The sequence below is a fragment of the Rhinolophus ferrumequinum genome, chromosome 6 (assembly GCF_004115265.2).
Source record: "Rhinolophus ferrumequinum isolate MPI-CBG mRhiFer1 chromosome 6, mRhiFer1_v1.p, whole genome shotgun sequence".
NCBI classification, from domain to species: domain Eukaryota; kingdom Metazoa; phylum Chordata; class Mammalia; order Chiroptera; family Rhinolophidae; genus Rhinolophus; species Rhinolophus ferrumequinum.
In genome coordinates this window covers 34,013,262-34,031,866 of record NC_046289.1, presented here as the reverse complement: position 1 = coordinate 34,031,866, position 18,605 = coordinate 34,013,262, and the positions used below count along the sequence as shown (strand labels likewise).

The 18,605-nt window shown below is 34.4% G+C and overlaps 1 protein-coding gene across 3 annotated transcripts in view; it reads left to right on the top strand.

Annotated features, from left to right (window-relative positions):
* The window catches only part of SLC38A6 (solute carrier family 38 member 6), a 47,179-nt gene that overhangs the window by 2,434 nt on the left and 26,140 nt on the right, over positions 1-18,605 (top strand). For all 3 annotated transcript variants that reach the window (XM_033109119.1, XM_033109120.1, XM_033109118.1), the window contains 3 exons: positions 345-418; positions 10,601-10,653; positions 11,513-11,552. In XM_033109119.1, coding sequence (XP_032965010.1) covers positions 345-418; positions 10,601-10,653; positions 11,513-11,552 — 167 coding nt within the window. The remainder of the gene's footprint in view (positions 1-344; positions 419-10,600; positions 10,654-11,512; positions 11,553-18,605) is intronic.

Here is an 18,605-nt window from a genome sequence, read left to right as displayed (position 1 = left end):
AAAAATAGTTATAATGGGGAAATATCGCAAGATCGTTGAATGGCTGAACCAGCAATCAGCAGACAAGAGTGCTAAAGTAGGAAATTTGTTTTTATTTTAAATAAAGTTTGTTTCTTTCTGATTTCTTTTTTTTTTTTAATTTTAAAAGCAGTATATTTTCATTTAAATAAAATTCGGTAAATAGAGGTAGAGTATCTTCTTACTTTCTTTAATGACCATAATCCAACTACTCAAAGATAGTACCTATGAACATTTGCATGTGAAACAGAATTTGTTGTTATAATGAGATACCATAAAAAAGAAACTTTTGGGGGAGCTTGACCATGTACTCTTTTATATTTTAGTTTCTTGCTGCTGATAGTTGCTCTCCTGGCTGCTTTCTCAGTTCATCTCCTGCTTAGCATGTGTATTCAGACAGGTGAGTAAAAACATGTTGATTTATTTGATGAAGCAGCCCCTTGCGATTGTATCCACATACAAGATTGGATGTCTCAAATCTAATTTCCAGTGGGCATACATTATTATTAGGTAGGGTGGTTGAAATGGAGAATTTCGAAAGGCCAGGGTATATAGACTCAGCCCTATTGGGGAATATGCAAGGACAGGACAAGAGGGGGAAACTAGCATTCTTATCTGCCTTTCGCTACCACACGCAGCATAGTTTTCTGGGTTAGAGTATATTGGGGGAAGGATCTAAAAGGAATTCAAAGAATACAACCCTATGCTTATGGGGAAGCAGTAAACATATGTTCCTTCGATCATATTTCTCTTAGGGTGATCATTTCCTCAAGGAGAACAGCTTCCCAGATCTACTATTGCCTTCCCTGCCTCCTCTCTGTCTGTGAGACAGAAGTAAGCATGGCAGAATTAGGATTGTTGGAGGCAAGATCCCTAAGTTTTGGATTTATTTAGTTTGTATTTTTACTTGCAAGTCTAGAATAAGGTAGTTTTTTGTGATAATTGTATGTGCAATTAGTACTCTCTCTCTCTGTGTATATGTTATTTTCCATTTGGAAAACTTTATTATGCAATTCAGTCATTTATTAAGTTCTTTTAAATTGTAATAAATAAGAGTATAATATATGAATTATAGAACTGCTTTTATGAGGTATTTCATTTGGCATTACAGATATTACATGCCTATCAATCCTGGTCTTTTTATCTGTCTAGTCTTTTCTTTCTTTGGATTAGGTCAGTTATGATGCCAGAATCATGAGTTTAGTACCTATGTGGATGAGTTCACTTTGTTCTAGTCAGTCTTGTAGTTTTCAGGCTTTTAAGAAGCAGACTGGGTACATAAAATAGATAAAAATGAGATTATTCTGGCTGAAACAGGTGAGAGATGCCCAAAGAAAGGTATTTCTTGATAATTTTAAGACTCTTCAGAACATAGTTCTAAATCCACACCTCTGTTTTCCTAAAATATGTCTATTTATCACACACACCTGTGGATCTTTTTGTACGCAGAGTTTTCTAAGCCATAGGGATTCTAATTCCAAAAATCTGAGATGGGATTCAGGAAAATGTTTTTAACAAGTTCTCTAGGTTATTCTTATGCAAAACCGATTTAGGACCCATAGTTCATAGCTGTAACTTGTACCAATGCCATTGGCCCATCTTTCAAGGGGCTTGGGCAAAAAATGCAGAGAGTGAAAATATTAGGAACCAATACAAATATTAATTTCAAAGTAGCAAGTTCATAACAACATCCAAAATTCAGGAATAATATCATTAAAAGAAGTGTATTTATAAATCCTCCTGAAATTTGACTAGAATTTTTATGACATGTTTTGAAATTTTGCTTTTTTTGGTGAAAAAATTTTTACTTATTTGTGATAGTTATCTAACATCTTAATAGTTTGCTTTATTATGGATTCTACTAAAAGATTAATGCTGGTCAACTATGTAGCAATTATGTCTTTATTAACTAACATGTTTTGTTTTATTTCAATTACTTGGGAGTAATATTCTTTTGAAGGTTTTCAAGTAATGCTAAATATTTTGTTCTTCAGTTCATCTATATTTAACTTTAAAATTCTGATACTGTCTGTTGTTCTTTTCTGTAAATTTGGGGCATATAAAATGAAAATTCGTTTTCAATGTCTTTCTTTTTCTTTGATTTTTGTAGCTTACTTGGTCTATGAACTAACTTGTTCATGGTTCTTCATATGTACTGATGCACCTGTCTTCCGTTGATTGAATTCCTTCAGTCATTGTAAAATTCTTTGTGGAGGTGGGCTTTTTTTGTTAAATACATATATACTAGAGAATAACATGTAGCTAAATTTGCTCCTCACTTTATTGTACTATCATAAAGGAATATTTTTCTCAGATAGAAGTCAATGGTCAGAGAAAAGGCTGTCATAAGTCTTTACAACATAACTTCATTTACTTGTCAGGAGGTAAAAGATGAAGAGAAATTTTTATCTTTATAAAAGTAAAGGACTTATGCGTATGAAATTTTGCTATTTTTGATTTTATATAGGGTTTGAGGCCTGTTAGGACTTTTCTTAGGAGCTGAGGTAGCATATTAGGTACCTTAATCTCGCTAGCCTTAGTTTGTCACCTATAAAATGGTAATGATAATACTTTCCTCTTGGGATTGTTGTGAGAATGAAATAAAATAATGTATGTAAAATACCAGATCCTGGGTAAGTACTAACTTTTGTTAATGAGTTCTCACTGGGGCAAAACCCTTAAGGATTGCAAGGTGTTGTACACACTGCTGTCTGAGAAACAGTTGGCTGATTGTGATTCTTTGGGAAAACTTCTGTGCTCTGCGAATAAACTCAAAGCTTCCCTCCACATCCTTCTCACTAGGAGGGAATGAGAGTTCTAGAACTCTGCATGCTCCTAGTCAAATCCCTGCTCCCTAGTCCTCAATCCCCATTACTCACTTAATTATAACCATTATTTTCCTTGAGATCATTTGAATTAATTACATTATATGATTTATCTAAATTTATGTCAGTCACTTCAGGAATCCTAGGTTATCCTTCATTTTCCAGACTCATTCCATATGGCTCTGTCATCCATATTCTGACCTCATCTCCCACTCCTCCCCACCTCCTGAAACCCTTCCACTTTGCTCTCTAGAACTCATGGTCAATCAGCAACAAAAGTTTTGTATCCTCAACTCTTCTAAACATTTCCTTCGCTTACTCTGAAAGACCCTAAGTCTTTTCTGAGGACACTGCTTTCCCTGTAGTCCTCTCAAGTAGCCACTCTTTTCTCTTCCATGTCCCTCATACTAGTCTGAAGATAACTTTCAAAATTTGAGGGGGAAATGATTTCAATATAAAATTCTATACCCAGCCAAACTATATTTAAATGAGAAGGTAGAATAATGACATTTTCATATACGCAAGGACTTAAAAATTATCTCCCATACACTCTTGAGCAATAAACGATGCCATTTACATAGTTAGGAAATAACAAAGAAACAGAATCTAGCACAGGAGAGAAGTAAAGGGAATTTCCAGGAAACAACTGAGCAGCAGATCTAAGCCACCTCCAGATAGGAGAAGTTTTTTTACAAAGGCAGAGTCAGCTCTCGAGGCCATGCTTGCCCTCAGGATCGTGTTCAGGATGGAAACCCTTTTCTTTTTTTTTTTCCTGAAGGAAGCGCCTTTCTCATTTGTCTGTCTAGGTCTAATTTGCACTAACAGTGCCTGAGTAGGTTAGCAGTCAAGCCTGGCTGTTACAGAAGTCTAAGAATCAAATAGTGGGAGATTGAAACAAGGTATTATCAAGGGAATAAAAGAAAGAAACAGGCTAAGGAAGGTGAGGGAATTAGAATTGAGAGGAGCTAATGTCTGACTGAATGTGGAAAATAATGGAGAAGGAGATGTCTAAGGATATCTCTCAGATTTCTGGCATAGGCCACTTGGTTATTGATAGTATCATCAATGGAGACAAGAACAGCAGGAGGTGTTGGTTCAAAATAAAAATGAGTTCAGTTTTGGATATGTGGACTTTGAAGTAAATCTAGGTGGACAGATCCTAGAACTAAAGCCCAGGATAGGAGTTGATTCATTCAATACTATTAACTATTAGGAATATAGAGATAAATAAGACTCACGTCCTTCCCAGAAAAAGCTTTTAGTCTAATAGGGAAGACAAATATATAAGAAAATAATTTATAATTCCTTTTGTCTAATGGGTAGTTCTCAGCTGAGTTTGATTTGTCTCTTCCAGGTGCATTTGGCAACATCTAGAGATGTTTCTGGTTGTTACAGCTGGGGATGGGGGGTATGAGGTGCTACTGGCATCTGGTAGGTAAAGGCCAGGGATGCTGCTAAACATCCTACAATGCACAGGGCAGCCCTCCCAACAAAGACTTATCCAGGCCAAAAATGTCAGTAGTGGCAAGTTTGGATGAACAACTCTGGGCTACGTTATGTGTGTGCTCTGCTCATGTAGTGACTCCTTCATATTGTTTGCCATGACATTACAGTAAATGCTTTCTAGAGTAGAAACTGAACTTTTTGTTACTGGGCTACAGGGAAAGGATGGGTATGAGTCTGCAGGGTTAGATACATTTTTAAGTAAGCCTCTTCTTTTATTTTTATCAAAAGGAATACATGGTCACACACGTGTGCATGACTGTGTATATGTGTGCACGCTTGAGCAGGAGGACCTGAAGCAATTATCTGTCCATTATTCCCCACTTCTAGTTCCATTTCCCAGAGTTAGCAACATACAGAGTTTTTGTTTTCAAACTTGGGGTATTACCTTCCTAAATCTAAATAATACTTTTCTACTTTTATTTATTGATTTAAGAGATTATCGGTTGATGCTTCATTATGAAAGGTGAGGAGTCAACTTGGGTACACTAATCCTCCTGTCCCCCCTTCTTATTTTCACTAGTTTGTATTCAATTTCATTGATTATTCTGTACCTCTAAATAATACATTTGAACCCTTATTTTTTTCCATGTACCCTAGACAGTATCTCTTGACCCTACTATATACATTATTAGTGCTCCCATCCTTTCTTTCACCTGTTCTCTTCCTATTTCCCAGTCTTTCTGCTGTACCCTTATATTGTCAAGGTTGATAATATTTACTTTCTGTTTTGTAGTCATGTCTTATCTGTAAGTTGAGTGAAAGTTGAAAACTAATGCATAGCCTTTATAGAATATGTCTGTGTCAATATTGTTCACTGCAGAGCCAAGCAGTATATTGGGATCCCAGAACTTTCCTTATGCATGCAATATCCCAGCCTCTGTGCCATTTGAAAGGAGCATATTCCTAGTATGCCATCATTCTATTTTCTTTTACTGCACTGAGTTCTCTAAAATTATACTACATTTAGTTGGTAAACTGACATTTAAGTACGTATTAAGATCAAAAGTGGCAATATAATTGCATAGTAGACATTCAATAAATGAATGCCCTGCATGACACTGTTAGAAAAACGGTGAGAGGAAAATGATGGAAAACCCAAGAAAGAAAAGTATTTCAAAATAATAAGGGTATATTCCAAACGGCCAACTTTCTGAGAGTTGAACTGTATTTGAATAACTCATGTCCCTCAGCCCAGATCCAAAGATAATATTGCTGCTGCTGAAACTTGGGCTTTATACTGTAACCAGAGTTTATTAATTGTCCTTTTTCATTGAAGAAAAAATGCAAAGCAGACAGAACATTGGAGAAACTAGCTGGAAATATTCCACTACTTCATGGGAATCAGCTTTCCAAATGATTCCTGTGGAGGCCAAGGTCTTGGTCTAGCCAAAACAGCACTAAAGTGTGCCTTGATGGTACATTAAAGAAGAAAATTTCCCCCAATTTACTTCATTAAGATTTACAGACTTTCTGCCCCTTCAAAAACATAGCATTGATTTCTTTAATATCAAAAAATAATTTCCTAAAGTAGATTGCTTATGACTGCTTTCAGTTATTTATTTAAGGAGGATTGTGCCAAGTACTGCTTATATGAATTCCTGTAAAAGACTGAATTAATTTCATAATTTTCATAATTAATGTTATTCCTGTTCTGTAGAAATAATGCTATTAATATGACTGGTCATCACCACATCTTATTTTGCTATTTCTCAAAACATCTTTCACTTTATAAATAAGGTATTAGAACGTGGATCACATGAAAGAGCAGAAAAATTATCCCTCATTAGTAGACAAAGTGATGCTTAAATTATTAAACACCAGAGAAATTAAAAACTGAGTTTAAATAAGCTGTATCAGATATTTGGTGGAGCAAATGGAACTATTCAAGTAATACAGTTTTTAAAAGTAAAGTTTTACCACTCTATTATAGTCATTACAGAATTTGAATCCCCCCCCAAAAAAAAGAAAGAAAAATAAGACTACACAACCACTTGTTTATAATTCATTCCACTCTTTTTGTGTTTTACTTTCTAGATCATACTCAATCCTATTTTTTCACTTAATGTTGACGTTTTTCATGGATTATAAATACAGTTTTTAACGACTACATATTATTCATTCAGGTATACCTACTGTAGTTTATTTAACCACTTTACCATCATTGAGCTCTTAGGTAGTTTTTTTATTTTCAATGTAAATAGTACGTAATGAGTATCTTTGTATATAGTGATTTCTCTGATTTTTGTCCTTTTTCCTAAGAGGCAAGCTCCTAGTGGTCAAATCTTATAAATACAGAGGGTACCAAAAAAATGTATATACATTTTAAGAAAGGAAAAAACTGTATTAAAATTGTAAGACTCAATTTATACCGATAACAAAAGATGAATACAAGTCGTGCATATACATTTTTTTGGCACCCCCGGTATTTTAAAGGTTCATTGTTCAGATTGCATTCCGTAAGTCAGTACTAGGTTATATTGTTGACAGCATCTTAATTGCCCAAATGACAGAACTTTAAAAGTATAGTGTTGTTTTGGTTTGTATGTTTAGATGATCCAGAAAAACCATTAAAAAGTGAACATGTAGAGGTAAAGCATTTGGCTGACTATGTACACATTTTATTTTAATAAAGCCTCAATGTTAAGCCAGAAGCCATTATTCATATTCATGATGTCTCAGTTATGGAAAAGTACTTCTAATTTTGTAACATAAAAGAAGGATCATGACAGTGACAGAACTGAATGACTAGCCAGACATTCCTGATTTGAAAGACAGAGTTAGGGTTTGAACATTGTACTTAGTCTCCACTTAAAAGTCTAATAAGCCTTTTTCACTCTGAATTTGGGAGTGTATTGTATTTAGAGATATTTTCCTAAAACTAGAAAATAATAGACAGCAATTTGAGATTGCTAAAATATATGCCGCTATTGTCAGAAGTTGCAATTACAGCTGTCTTCATTATGCTGTTGGTTTGATTATATTTTCTGGAACAAGAAAGGTTGTGTTCTAATTAAAAAAATTAAAAATAAATGCTTCATTTATTTAAATTTAGATAAGTGAAATACCGATTGCTTTTGGAATCTTTTAATAACAATTTTTGCTTATGGGAAGGTTTTTTGCTTTTCAAGTTTACTAAATATATAATCTATACTCATTTTCTGCTGTTTAAAAATAAAACAGACCCTAGTTAAACTTTTGGTGAGTATTATCTTGATTACTTGTTCACTGACTGAGAAACTGATACAAAGTAGGTCATTTTAAAAGTAAGTTATTTGAACAAAACAGAAATAGACTCATAGAGAACAAACTGATGGTTGCCAGAGGGAAGAGGGGTGGGCAGATTGGATGAAACAAGTGAAGGGGATTAAGAGGTACAAACTTCCAATTATAAAATAAGTCACTGGGATGTAATATACAGCATAGGGAATACAGTCAATAATTTAATAACTTCATATGGTGACAGATGGTAACTATACTACTGTAGCGATCATTTTGTAATGTACAAAAATATCAAATCACTATATTGTATTCCTGAAACTAATATAATATTGTATGTCAACTGTAATTCAATAAAAATAAAGATAAATTAAGTTAAATTAAAAAATAAAAGCAAGTTATTTGATATAGTCCCATATGTATTAATAACACTGAAAAGTCTCCTTGCTTTAAATTCTTGGAAGGAAAGTTTTTCTTAAGAAACAGACACATTTAACTATAATATAAAAACAGGATGTTAAAAATGAACAATGATATTTCTTTAATCTCATAGTGATAGATCAGAGACTTTCTGGAGACTTGGTTCACGTAATCATAATATATAGCAAAATTACCTTCTCAATGTCAGATTAGATAGAAACTAACATTTAGAGAATTTTCTGGGGTTTTTTTATACATACCAAGGCTTTGGAATGTTAAATTTAAGGAACCGTGTCCCTATATCACATTAACGTTCAATTATGTTTGGGAATATTAAAACAAACTAATAAAGATTTATTGATTAAAATAATTATTAATAATGTCATTGTGATGACATTCACTTTATATGTATTTGAAAAAAAAGAATGTTGGCATTTCCTACAGGAGGAAAAAATTCCAGCTCTTAGTTTTGTAATTCTGCTTTTTAATTTTATGTTCTAAAATACAATTGACCTGTGAACAACATGGGTTTGAACTGTTGGGTCCACTTGTACACAGATTTTTTCCCGTAAATATATTGGAAAAATTTGGGGAGATTTTCTTACAACTATAAAGCAGTCGTATCAATTACACAAGCTACCATAAAGCAATCGTATTGCTACTCCTTTGTTATTAATGCATGAATTGTTATATGTGTAAATAAATATGGATTTCTTTCAAATGATCTTTTCATTTTTGATATGTTAGTAATACATGTAACACCTATAAATTTTTTTTAATGTATTCGTAGTTTTTTGTTTTTTTTTTTAATTTATTGGGGTGACAATTGTTAGTAAAATTACATAGATTTCAGGTGTACAATTCTGTATTACATCATCTATAAATCCCATTGTGTGTTCACCACCCGGAGTCAGTTCTCCTTCCATCACCATATATTTGATCCCCCTTACCCACATCTCCCACTCCCCACCCCCCTCACCCTCTGGTAACATCTATAAATTTTCATATCACTAAAACAATATTGATGTAGGTACTGACAGATGATTCGTCTTGTGAACAGATGACATGACTTACAGTATCCATCAATATAGTACAGTACTGTAAATGTATTCTTCCTTATGATTTTCTTAATAATATTTTATTTTCTCTAGCTTACTTTATTGTAAGAACACAGTATATAATGCATATACAAAATATGTGTTCATTGACTTTATGTTATCAGTAAAGCTTCTGGCCAACAGTAGGCTATTAGTAGTCAAATTTGAAGGGAATCAAAAGTCATACACAGATTTTTGACTGCTCTGGGATCGACACCCGTAACCCCCACATTGTTCAAGGGTCAACTGTGTATCTAAAAAATCTACCCCTGTAAAGTTATTATTGAAGTCTTTCCTTGTTAAAGCATAAAGGTTCCTACTTAAAAACAAATGATATATCTCAAATTTGAAAGTAAATTGTCCATTGTATTTAATAGTACGTAAATACATTTTTAAAAATGGTATGATCCAAAAAGTTACTAAATTCTTTGATTAATTCTGATAGTAAAGTTAAAATTTTAAATGTATACTTGGCAAAAAAAAAGGTTAATATCTCTATTCTGAATTATTAAAACTTATTTGTCAGCATTTCACTCTTTTCTTTCTTTGTAGTTATAACTTGTAAAGACCATATGCAGTTTTAAAAATGCTTGTTTTTATATACTTGGAAGTCTTTGTTTATGAAAGTCTAGAGGAGTTTTTTGTTAATTTAGTGGACATTTAAGGAAAACTTGTGTATATCTTGAGTCTGGATATATTAAAACTTGCTTTGAGAAATGATGAGCCATGTCTTTGGCTCAGCAGCAGATATGTGTTGCTATACCAAGCCTTAGTAGCTGCTAGTGTGCTGTTTTTTAGTGTAAGAAGTATAAGGGTAAGCATTTTTCAAACTATAGGATTATGCACATGTTTTTATGTCTCTTGTTTTTACCAGTGGTGTCATTAGTTAGAACATGAAGCTATATGGACTGAGGACAAATTTAGTTCTTTTATCAGCCATTTTACTTTCATCTTTTCTGTGACCACAGTTTTTGAACATGAAATGAAAATGTAATTTTATACTCTTTTATGATGAGAAAAGACAATGCGTGCCCTACTAATTATGGGGTAATGAGGGTATTTCTTCTATCATGAATACATTATCATCATCCTAAGTAACTGGAAAAGTCAATGTCTCCAAAAGTGTGATACAACTTTCATACTTTATCTAACCTTATTTATATACACAGTTTTTTTAAACTGTGACCAACAGAAGCTTGCATTTGGACAGTATAGTATGCAAGTACTGTTCAGTGCGAAGAAGGGGGGTTGTCCTTGAGTAATTATTCCATTAGAATTAATGCAGCCTGGATTGTTATTAGACAAACTTGGGATTTGCTAAGCTCTATTTATTCTAAGAGGACTCTATCCTTACAGACCATAAGTCTTCAAAGTTTCCCAAAAAGTGATTACTTCTGCTTTAAATTGAGTTTGATCACCTAATGACTATAAGGTAGTAGTGGAATAGCTTTCTTCCCTTTAAGACTTGGCACACGAATACTTTTTTGTGAAAGTGAAAATTATAATTTCTTTTAACAGCTGTGACATCTTATGAAGATCTTGGACTCTTTGCATTTGGGTTACCTGGAAAGGTAATTCTTTTTTTTTCTCCTCATATTGCCCCAAATCCAGAGAGGGATATTTTTCTTCTGTTTCCAGTTAAAAGAGACAAGTATATAAAAGAGAATGAAATTAGGTGAATAAAAGGAAGCTAAACTGTAGAAAGATAGAATGATGGTCTCAGATAGATTCAACTTCAATTTTGGTACTTTGATAATCACTGATTACTAGATTTTTAACACTTTTAACTTTAAAAATGACTGCCAAGAAAACTTTCAAAAGTATTCTTTTTTTTAAAAAAAAATAAATTTTATTGGGGAATATTGGGGGACATTGTGCTTTTCCAGGGCCCATCAGCTCCAAGTAGTTGTCCTTCAATCTAGTTGTGGAGGGCGCAGCCCAGTTCCAGGTCCAGTCTCCAACCTCAATCTTTAGTTGCAGGAGGCGCAGCCCACCATCCCATGCGGGAATTGAACCGGCAACCTTGTTAAGAGCTTGCAATCTAACAAACTGAGCCATCTGGCCACCCCTCTGGAGGTTCAGCAGCAGCTCATTGTCTTCAATCTAGTTGGGAGGGCGCAGCTCACGGGCCCATGTGGGAATCGAACCAGCAACCCTGCTGTTCAGAGCTCACGCTCCAACCAACTGAGCCATCTGGCTGCCCCCAAAAGTATTCTTTGTAGTAAGCCTGAAACTGTTAAAGAAAGGCTTTTTATGTGATGATTATTAGTTTTATGTATTACAAATGGTTGGCAAAATTGATTCTTTCCAGCTCCCCTCTTCTCGACTTCTGCATCTGTTTTTTAGTAGTAGTTATTGGATTTTAATAAAATACTGATCCTTTTATATTATTTTCCCTTTCATCTTCTGAATACATTTGGTCTTTTGTAGGTGGTGGTGGCAGCAACTATAATAATTCAGAATATTGGAGGTAAGCAATTAAAAGTGCACTGCTTATGCATAGATGCGATGGAAATGATTTCCTCCGTTGATTTCTTGCCTTACTACAGGTCTAGCTGGGAACCGGAATCTCTGTAGACATAGGGATCTTCAGAAATTCTGTGTGTTGTCTTCATTACTCCTTTTTGTAGACCCTTTTCAGCAGGCCGTTTGGACAATAGCTTCTAAATCAGTTCCAGGTAAACCCTTGATTTCAATCTTGTTATTCGGTCTGCAGTGCACCTCTAAAGCATTGGTTTTCTATAGTTGTGATAGTGGTGAGATGCTGTTTGGAAAAACTCTCCAGGTGATTCTAATATATTTCCCCTCTGCTTTTGTCCTAATTACCCCCTTAACTGTGTACTTATCTCTAATATGAATATATATTTTGATTTTTCAACCCTTCATTATCTTCTCCATTGGTGGATACTGCTTTAACGCAAATGGTGTTCCCTGAGCTGTGAACAATCAGGTATGGACAAGCAATGTCCTCTTGCAACAAAGTCAGTATGATCAAGTGGTTTAAAAAATAAGCTTTGAGACAAATAAACATTCTCACATTTATCTGTTATCTTGTTCCCTTTAGAAAATGATCCTCAATATCAAGAACCATTGTTGAAGCAAAAATTACTGTTAATTGTAGACAGTTATTGACTAAATGTACTAAGCATTTAAATCCAAAAAGGGGAATTACGTTTGTATGTGTTGTAAAGAAGTTATGTCATGTTAAACATGCTTTTACCATTGACTGGAATGCTGAATAAATGCTGTTAGTTTAAAGGAAAATACAGAAAAGGTTGGCACGCATTTTGAATCTTACAGAAGATTCTATGGTCAGAGGAAATTTTAATCTTCTGACATGTAACAGTTCAAAATAATTTAAAGATGACAAATTTAATAAGGTTCAACTCTGATACTCAAGAAACCTGAGCTATTTCACTTTAAGTAGTATTCAACCAAATTCCTTCTTTAATGGCTTTCTTGGTCAAAGAAAAAAATTAACATTCCAACAGTAAATTGTAGTTGCCATTGTTTTGGAAACACTCGACATTCATGTTTCAATTCTTTGAATTTACATGAGGAAAAGTTATTATTGAATGAGAAGAATGCTTTCCTGGACGCCATACCAAATAATGTCCTTCTAACACACACTACTTCACCCTTCAGACTAGAAATCAGTAACACTAGTCTCTTCCTTTATGAATCTATATAATGCCATTGATTTTAAGATCTCCTTTGGTATAAATTATTTTAGCAAATTGCTTAACTGTGCACTTGTCTCTAATAGGAATGTATATTTTGAGTTTTCAACCCTTCATTATCTTCTCCCTATGATCACTAAGAACATTACTAAACATTGTGTTTAGATTAGGTTGAGCTGTTGTGTAGCATTTTATGTAGAGTTTTCAGTCCAGGAATTTAGATCCAAATTTGTGCCTATGCCACAGTGCCTGCTGTATTCTCTATTTCCTTCACCCTGATCCCTTCCTTGTTCTCTACTCTTATATGTGACTATTATTGAACATGGATCTGTTTTAGCACTTGCTGTTACTCGATTAAAGTTATCTCTGTATATGCTTTTCTCCCCCACTATATTGTAAGCTCCTGCAGGGCAAGGATTATGTCTTATTTCTCTTTGTATTTCCAGAACGTAGCAGAATACCTGGGACTTACTAAACCTTTGTTGAACTGAATGGAGCTGAATATGATTCGTATGAGTTATTTCCAAGTACTTTTAAGTATTCTAGATATATTTATCAAGAAGGAAAAAGGGGACTGCGAGACTGGTCACTAGCTTTAAATATTTGCAAAGCTGAACATGAAATACAAAAAAGATACTAGACTGATTCAGTATTGTTCCAGAGAGTAGAACTAGTTCTAATGGGTAGAAGTCTACAGTGAAGCTAGTTGGGGTTCATTTGGAATACCTTTGTAACTATGCTGTGTGATATTGGGGATGACCTACACTCCTTTGAAAATGTTCCTTATCCCTGAAAACGTTCAAACAGAGCTTGTTGGTCAATTTTCAGAATGTTTTAGAAAAGATTCCGGCATTTGGTGGTGGATAAATTCCCCTAACTATAAGTTTGTTAAATTTATTTATAAGTTTGTTGATTCGCTTGCTTGCTTTGTTTTAGAACCTTTTTTTAAAGTGACTTAGTCACAGCATTTTTAATGTCCCTCAAATTCAGAAAAGCTGCTAATGCTTGTTTAGTTTTCAGAATAATGTCTTCATGATTTTCTTTACCTTGGATAAATTTTACTTGTTAACAGCCCAGTAAGTAATAACTGAAACATATTTCAGAGATTTTTTTTCTTTTGTCTTAGCCAGATGTGCATAAATCATTCCTTTATTATAATAGATAGAAGCTTGCTCTTGTGAGCAGAACACTGAGTTGGAAAACAGATACCTTGAATTCTGTCTATTCCAGTCTCTGCTGTTCGGTAGCCATGTGTCTTGGGGAAATCCCTCTCACTCTCTTGGCTTCAGTTACCTCTTTGTTAAATTGCTGTGGGTAGAATGGGAAGCAGGGAGCTTAAGGCTCCTCCTTACCCGAAAATTCAAATTCTAATTTGGTACTTTGGGAAGCATGTTAATTCTTTCAGAGCATTAAAATATTTTATTACAAGAAAGTTCAGTGGGAGGGTTACACTTGGTTTAAAAGATGATTTAGTCTTTTCTTAGGTATTTTTAACAAATCAGCATCTATTGCTCTAAAAGCTTTCATAGTTCCTTGTCAGAAAAGGGGAGTCTTAGTTCTTGGAACCACCCTTGAGGGCAGCCGCTGGGCCTCTGAGGTTAATGACTAGCAACTCCAGCCATTAGTAGTTTCTTGATTGATGTTTAAGTTGGATCTTTGGAAGGCCTAAACAGTTACTACACTATGTATGCTTGAGAAGAAACACTTATTTGGGAGAATCTGTAATGTGTTGTGCATATTACTTATTTAATGTTATTTCTTCAAAGTGGATTTTGACTTTTTCTTTGTTAATTGGAAATACACTGGATATTTATAAGATGCTATAAAGTGTACAGCACCAGATTGAATTTTTATACTTCTTGCTTGCCTATCTGCATATAATATAGTTCAGACAGCAGTTTTTGAAAGATAGGATGTTCCTTATCAGTATAAATGGTCTGAGTTTTTGCAATGATTGTTGAGGACTGAAAAATAATATAATAAATTCTATTTAGGTCAAGTGTTCCACTAGACACTTCGGTTATACTCACACCTCTTCAAGGCAGATGACAGTATCCTCGTTTCACAGAAGAGGGACTAATTTGCTTCCCTTTTCCCCCTAATAAAGCTCAGGACTCAAACCTCCTTCTGTCTATTTCTAAAGCCTTTGTTCTTTACAACTATTGTAAATGTTTGAAAAGCTGTGAAAAGATTAGATGTTGAGGATTTTAAAAACTACTTGAGAACAGGAACTATGTGTTTTTATAATTTGGTCTAGTTTCTGGTGGAAGAGCTCAATAAATATTATTTGTTGAATGAATGAGACAGTTTCAAAAGTTCTACTTAAAAGCCTAAGATTGTGCCTCAAAGAGACAATTTTATATATTATGTAAATGATAGGAAGAAACTTGAAAGCCTATAGTATGATTTGTAGTTTAGAATTATATAAAATTTAAAAAGTTGAAAGTATTGGGGAAAATAGGATCTTTGGTAAAATAGAAAATATTTTGAAATCTGTTTTCAGGTTAGGTAGTCATGTGACAGATTAATGCTTTCTACTCTTTTATTCTTTGTAACATTTGAACATTTCTCAGTTTTCTTGGGATTCTATGCCCCTCATGCATCTATGAGAAAAATGGAACAGAGAAACCTTCAAAAGCAAAATGCTTATGAATTGCTCTTGATCAGTGTTTGTTACATGGATCTTTCAGTGAAGCCCCTGTTTATTCCCTGCATCTCCGTGGTCCATAAATCTAAGTATGATAACTTGCTCATTCATTTATGTCCTTAGTACCTAGCACATAGTAGGCATTTAGTAAGTGATAATTATTATAGAAAGAAAGGAAGGACTAAGAGAAGGAGTGAGAGAAGGAAAAGCCAGCAACCCGGTTTGGTACTCCTGTAGGAGGGTAAAATTGTTGATTCACTGGGAAGACAAGACCCCAGAATATCTAAGTGAACATACAGTTTCTTTGGGAAAGCATCTACTGTCAGAACTGCACAGAAAATCCTTTTCCCCAAGATCAATCAGGCACAAGTAGTAATCACAGGGCACTAATGTGGTCTAACAAATTGATCGGAAAAATCTACTGTCTTTGAATAATCTCTAAACTTTATGACAGAAAAAAATGTGACTCACTAAATTTAGCGCTGTTATTCTAAGGTTATGGGAACCTCTGCCTTTGGAAAACGGAGAGCCATATAGTAAAATACTACTTAAAAGCAATTCCCAACACTAATGAATTAGGGGGCCTGAAATAGGCCAGAGCCAGAGATAGCCCCCAGCTGCTGCCCATTTCCTCAGTCGCGGGAGTGGCATTTGCTGAGAGTCATTGCTTCTGGGACACAAAGTCAGAAAAGAGGCATCTGGGAGTTTTAATATTTAATGCTGTTAAAAACAAGAGAACTCTGGCTTGGAGTTTGAATTCAGTATAGTACTAGTAAAAGGATTAAGAACTGTAATAGCAAATAAGTATAGGTAGTTTACGCATAGTTTCCTCTGCATTGCATTATGAGATTCTTTTCTTAAAAACCAAGGTAAGTAGTTATGTGGTTTCAATTCATTTGAACTCCTGAGCTAGACCACCCAGTACACTAAAATGTCCCTAGAAATCAAATAGTAAGCCCCAAATCATCTTTAGTCAAGCTAGAGAACGTCCTGTTAACACTTAGAAATATCTGATGAAAGTGAAGTTAATTAATGTTATTTCTGGTTTCTTATCTTGCCCAACTCAAAATGTGTAAAGGGGAGTGACTCCTAGGAGTATGTTAAGTTCTTCTTTTGCTCTTATAAAATGTGAAGGGCCACTACGGACAGCATATTCTTTCCTTAGTTCTTTAAAGCCCCTGTTCTTTAAAGGAGATTAAAGATCGAATAACTGCTGCATATTGTGAAAGGAGAACCCTAAACATTTGGTAGTCTTACTGAAACCTCCTGAAACAGCTAGAATGGCCCAGGGTTTTCCAGTCTGGCACAGATCCCACAAACCTTATTCTAGCAGCCTTGATTAACACCTCAGTTTGGGAATCCAAGTTTTAAGAGAAACTCAGCAGCCCTTTTATGTACTCAAGCAGCACAGTTACTGAATCTCATAAACAGAGGTATAAATAAGGTCATTTTCAGTTGAGAACTATAAAAATTTCAAATTCTCAGTGTTTTTTTTCAAATTTATGATTTAATATTAGATAAATTAGAAACTATTTGGTTTTACTTTATTCCTTGGTTTTTGCTGTTGTTGTTTGTTGTTTTGTAGGATAGTGAAGTCTTAGTGGTACTATGTAGTTTGTATTGTCTCCTGGGAAACGGGGATTGGGTGTGCTGTTACAGCGCCATCTGCTGGTAAGTCAAACTATAACTGTTTTGAGCCTGAACAATATTGTCCAGAAATTCTAGGAAGCACTGCCTTAGAATAGGAGAGATACAGGGAATTTGAAAGGAGTCTTTTTCACAAGTACTTCCTTTGACAGAATTTTCTGGTAATATGTCACTTTAAAAAGGTTTAGAATATAATGCATTTCTTAGTAATTTTTTATTGAAGTTTAATTACAGGATTTTTCAGAATTAGGGAAATGACATTGTTTTGAAGGTTTTAAGAAACGTCCTTTTTTAAGAAGAGGGAGATTTTGTTGTGTCCTATTTTGAGTGGGGATAGACTTTGAATGGTATTTGGTTTTTTAATAGAAACATCAGGTTAATAAGACATGTTGAATAAAATAAACCCGTTGCTATCCATGACTAAAAACCTGTTTGAAGTAAAATTGAACCTCTCTTAGATGGAAAGGCAAACTTATTATTTCCTCCCAAAGTACACCTGTTTAGGGCTGGCTGACTAATCCTGTAAGAAATTGCTGAACATCCTCCAAGTACTGAAAACCTAATTTTGCTTTAAAAATAGCTGTACATAATTTTATCTTCACATGCGTATTTTAAGTGTTTAACAAAAAAGATAATTGCTTTTGTAGACTAATGATTTCTTAGGCCCAAACTCCAATCGAGGCTCTGTCTTTTTTTTTTTTTTTTTTTAAGGAATCCTGGGAAAAATAGTCCAAGAAGAGTATAGGGTTTGTGGGAAGAGGGATTGATTATCATTTAAAATTTTTTCAGATTTCAGTGTTGTGTTAATATCTTAATTATGTGAGAATAGGAAACTTTCTCTTCTGAACTACAACAACAGATGCTGATGCAGGACAATCGTGGTGTAGAGTCCTATCAGTAGAGTATTATCCTGAAATTCCTTCGCTTGTCTGAGGAATCTTGGACTGATCACCAAACCAGCTCATAAAAATGAAATGAATTATATGGAAAATACATTTCAAAGTGAAATGAACATTCTAAGTGTTTTTAAAGCTTCTAACTTATATTCCGTGTTGTAGACATTCTTTATTTTCTTTGAACCCAATGGTTAAACTCAGCATTCAGAAGCAATTTGTTGTTTCAATGCTGATGGAAAAAGAATAATCCTGGGGAGTGGTCCTTTGATAGACTTTCCTTATTCTTCTTCACTGTGGTAGATTTCGTCTTCACTTTGCTCCTGCGTTTTCCCACAGCATAAGAGTTAATAGTGTGAATTTCTCAAACCAGACTGGCTGTTTCTACCATCACTAGCTTGGGCAAGTCACTCTTTTGTGCCTCCCTTTCTTTATCTGTGCAATAAATAATATCTACCTCACAGGCTTGTGGTGGAGCTCAAATGAGGAAATAACTTGCAAATCACTTAGAATACTGTCAAGCATATAATCCGGCATCCAAAACCCCCAAAATGCTTGCTGTTCTCATTCTTCTCCCACAGAGCCCTTCCCCCTTTCTCCGTTTCTGACATTTCTCCCCTCAGCCTCCATACTTCCAACTCATGTGTTTCTCTTTA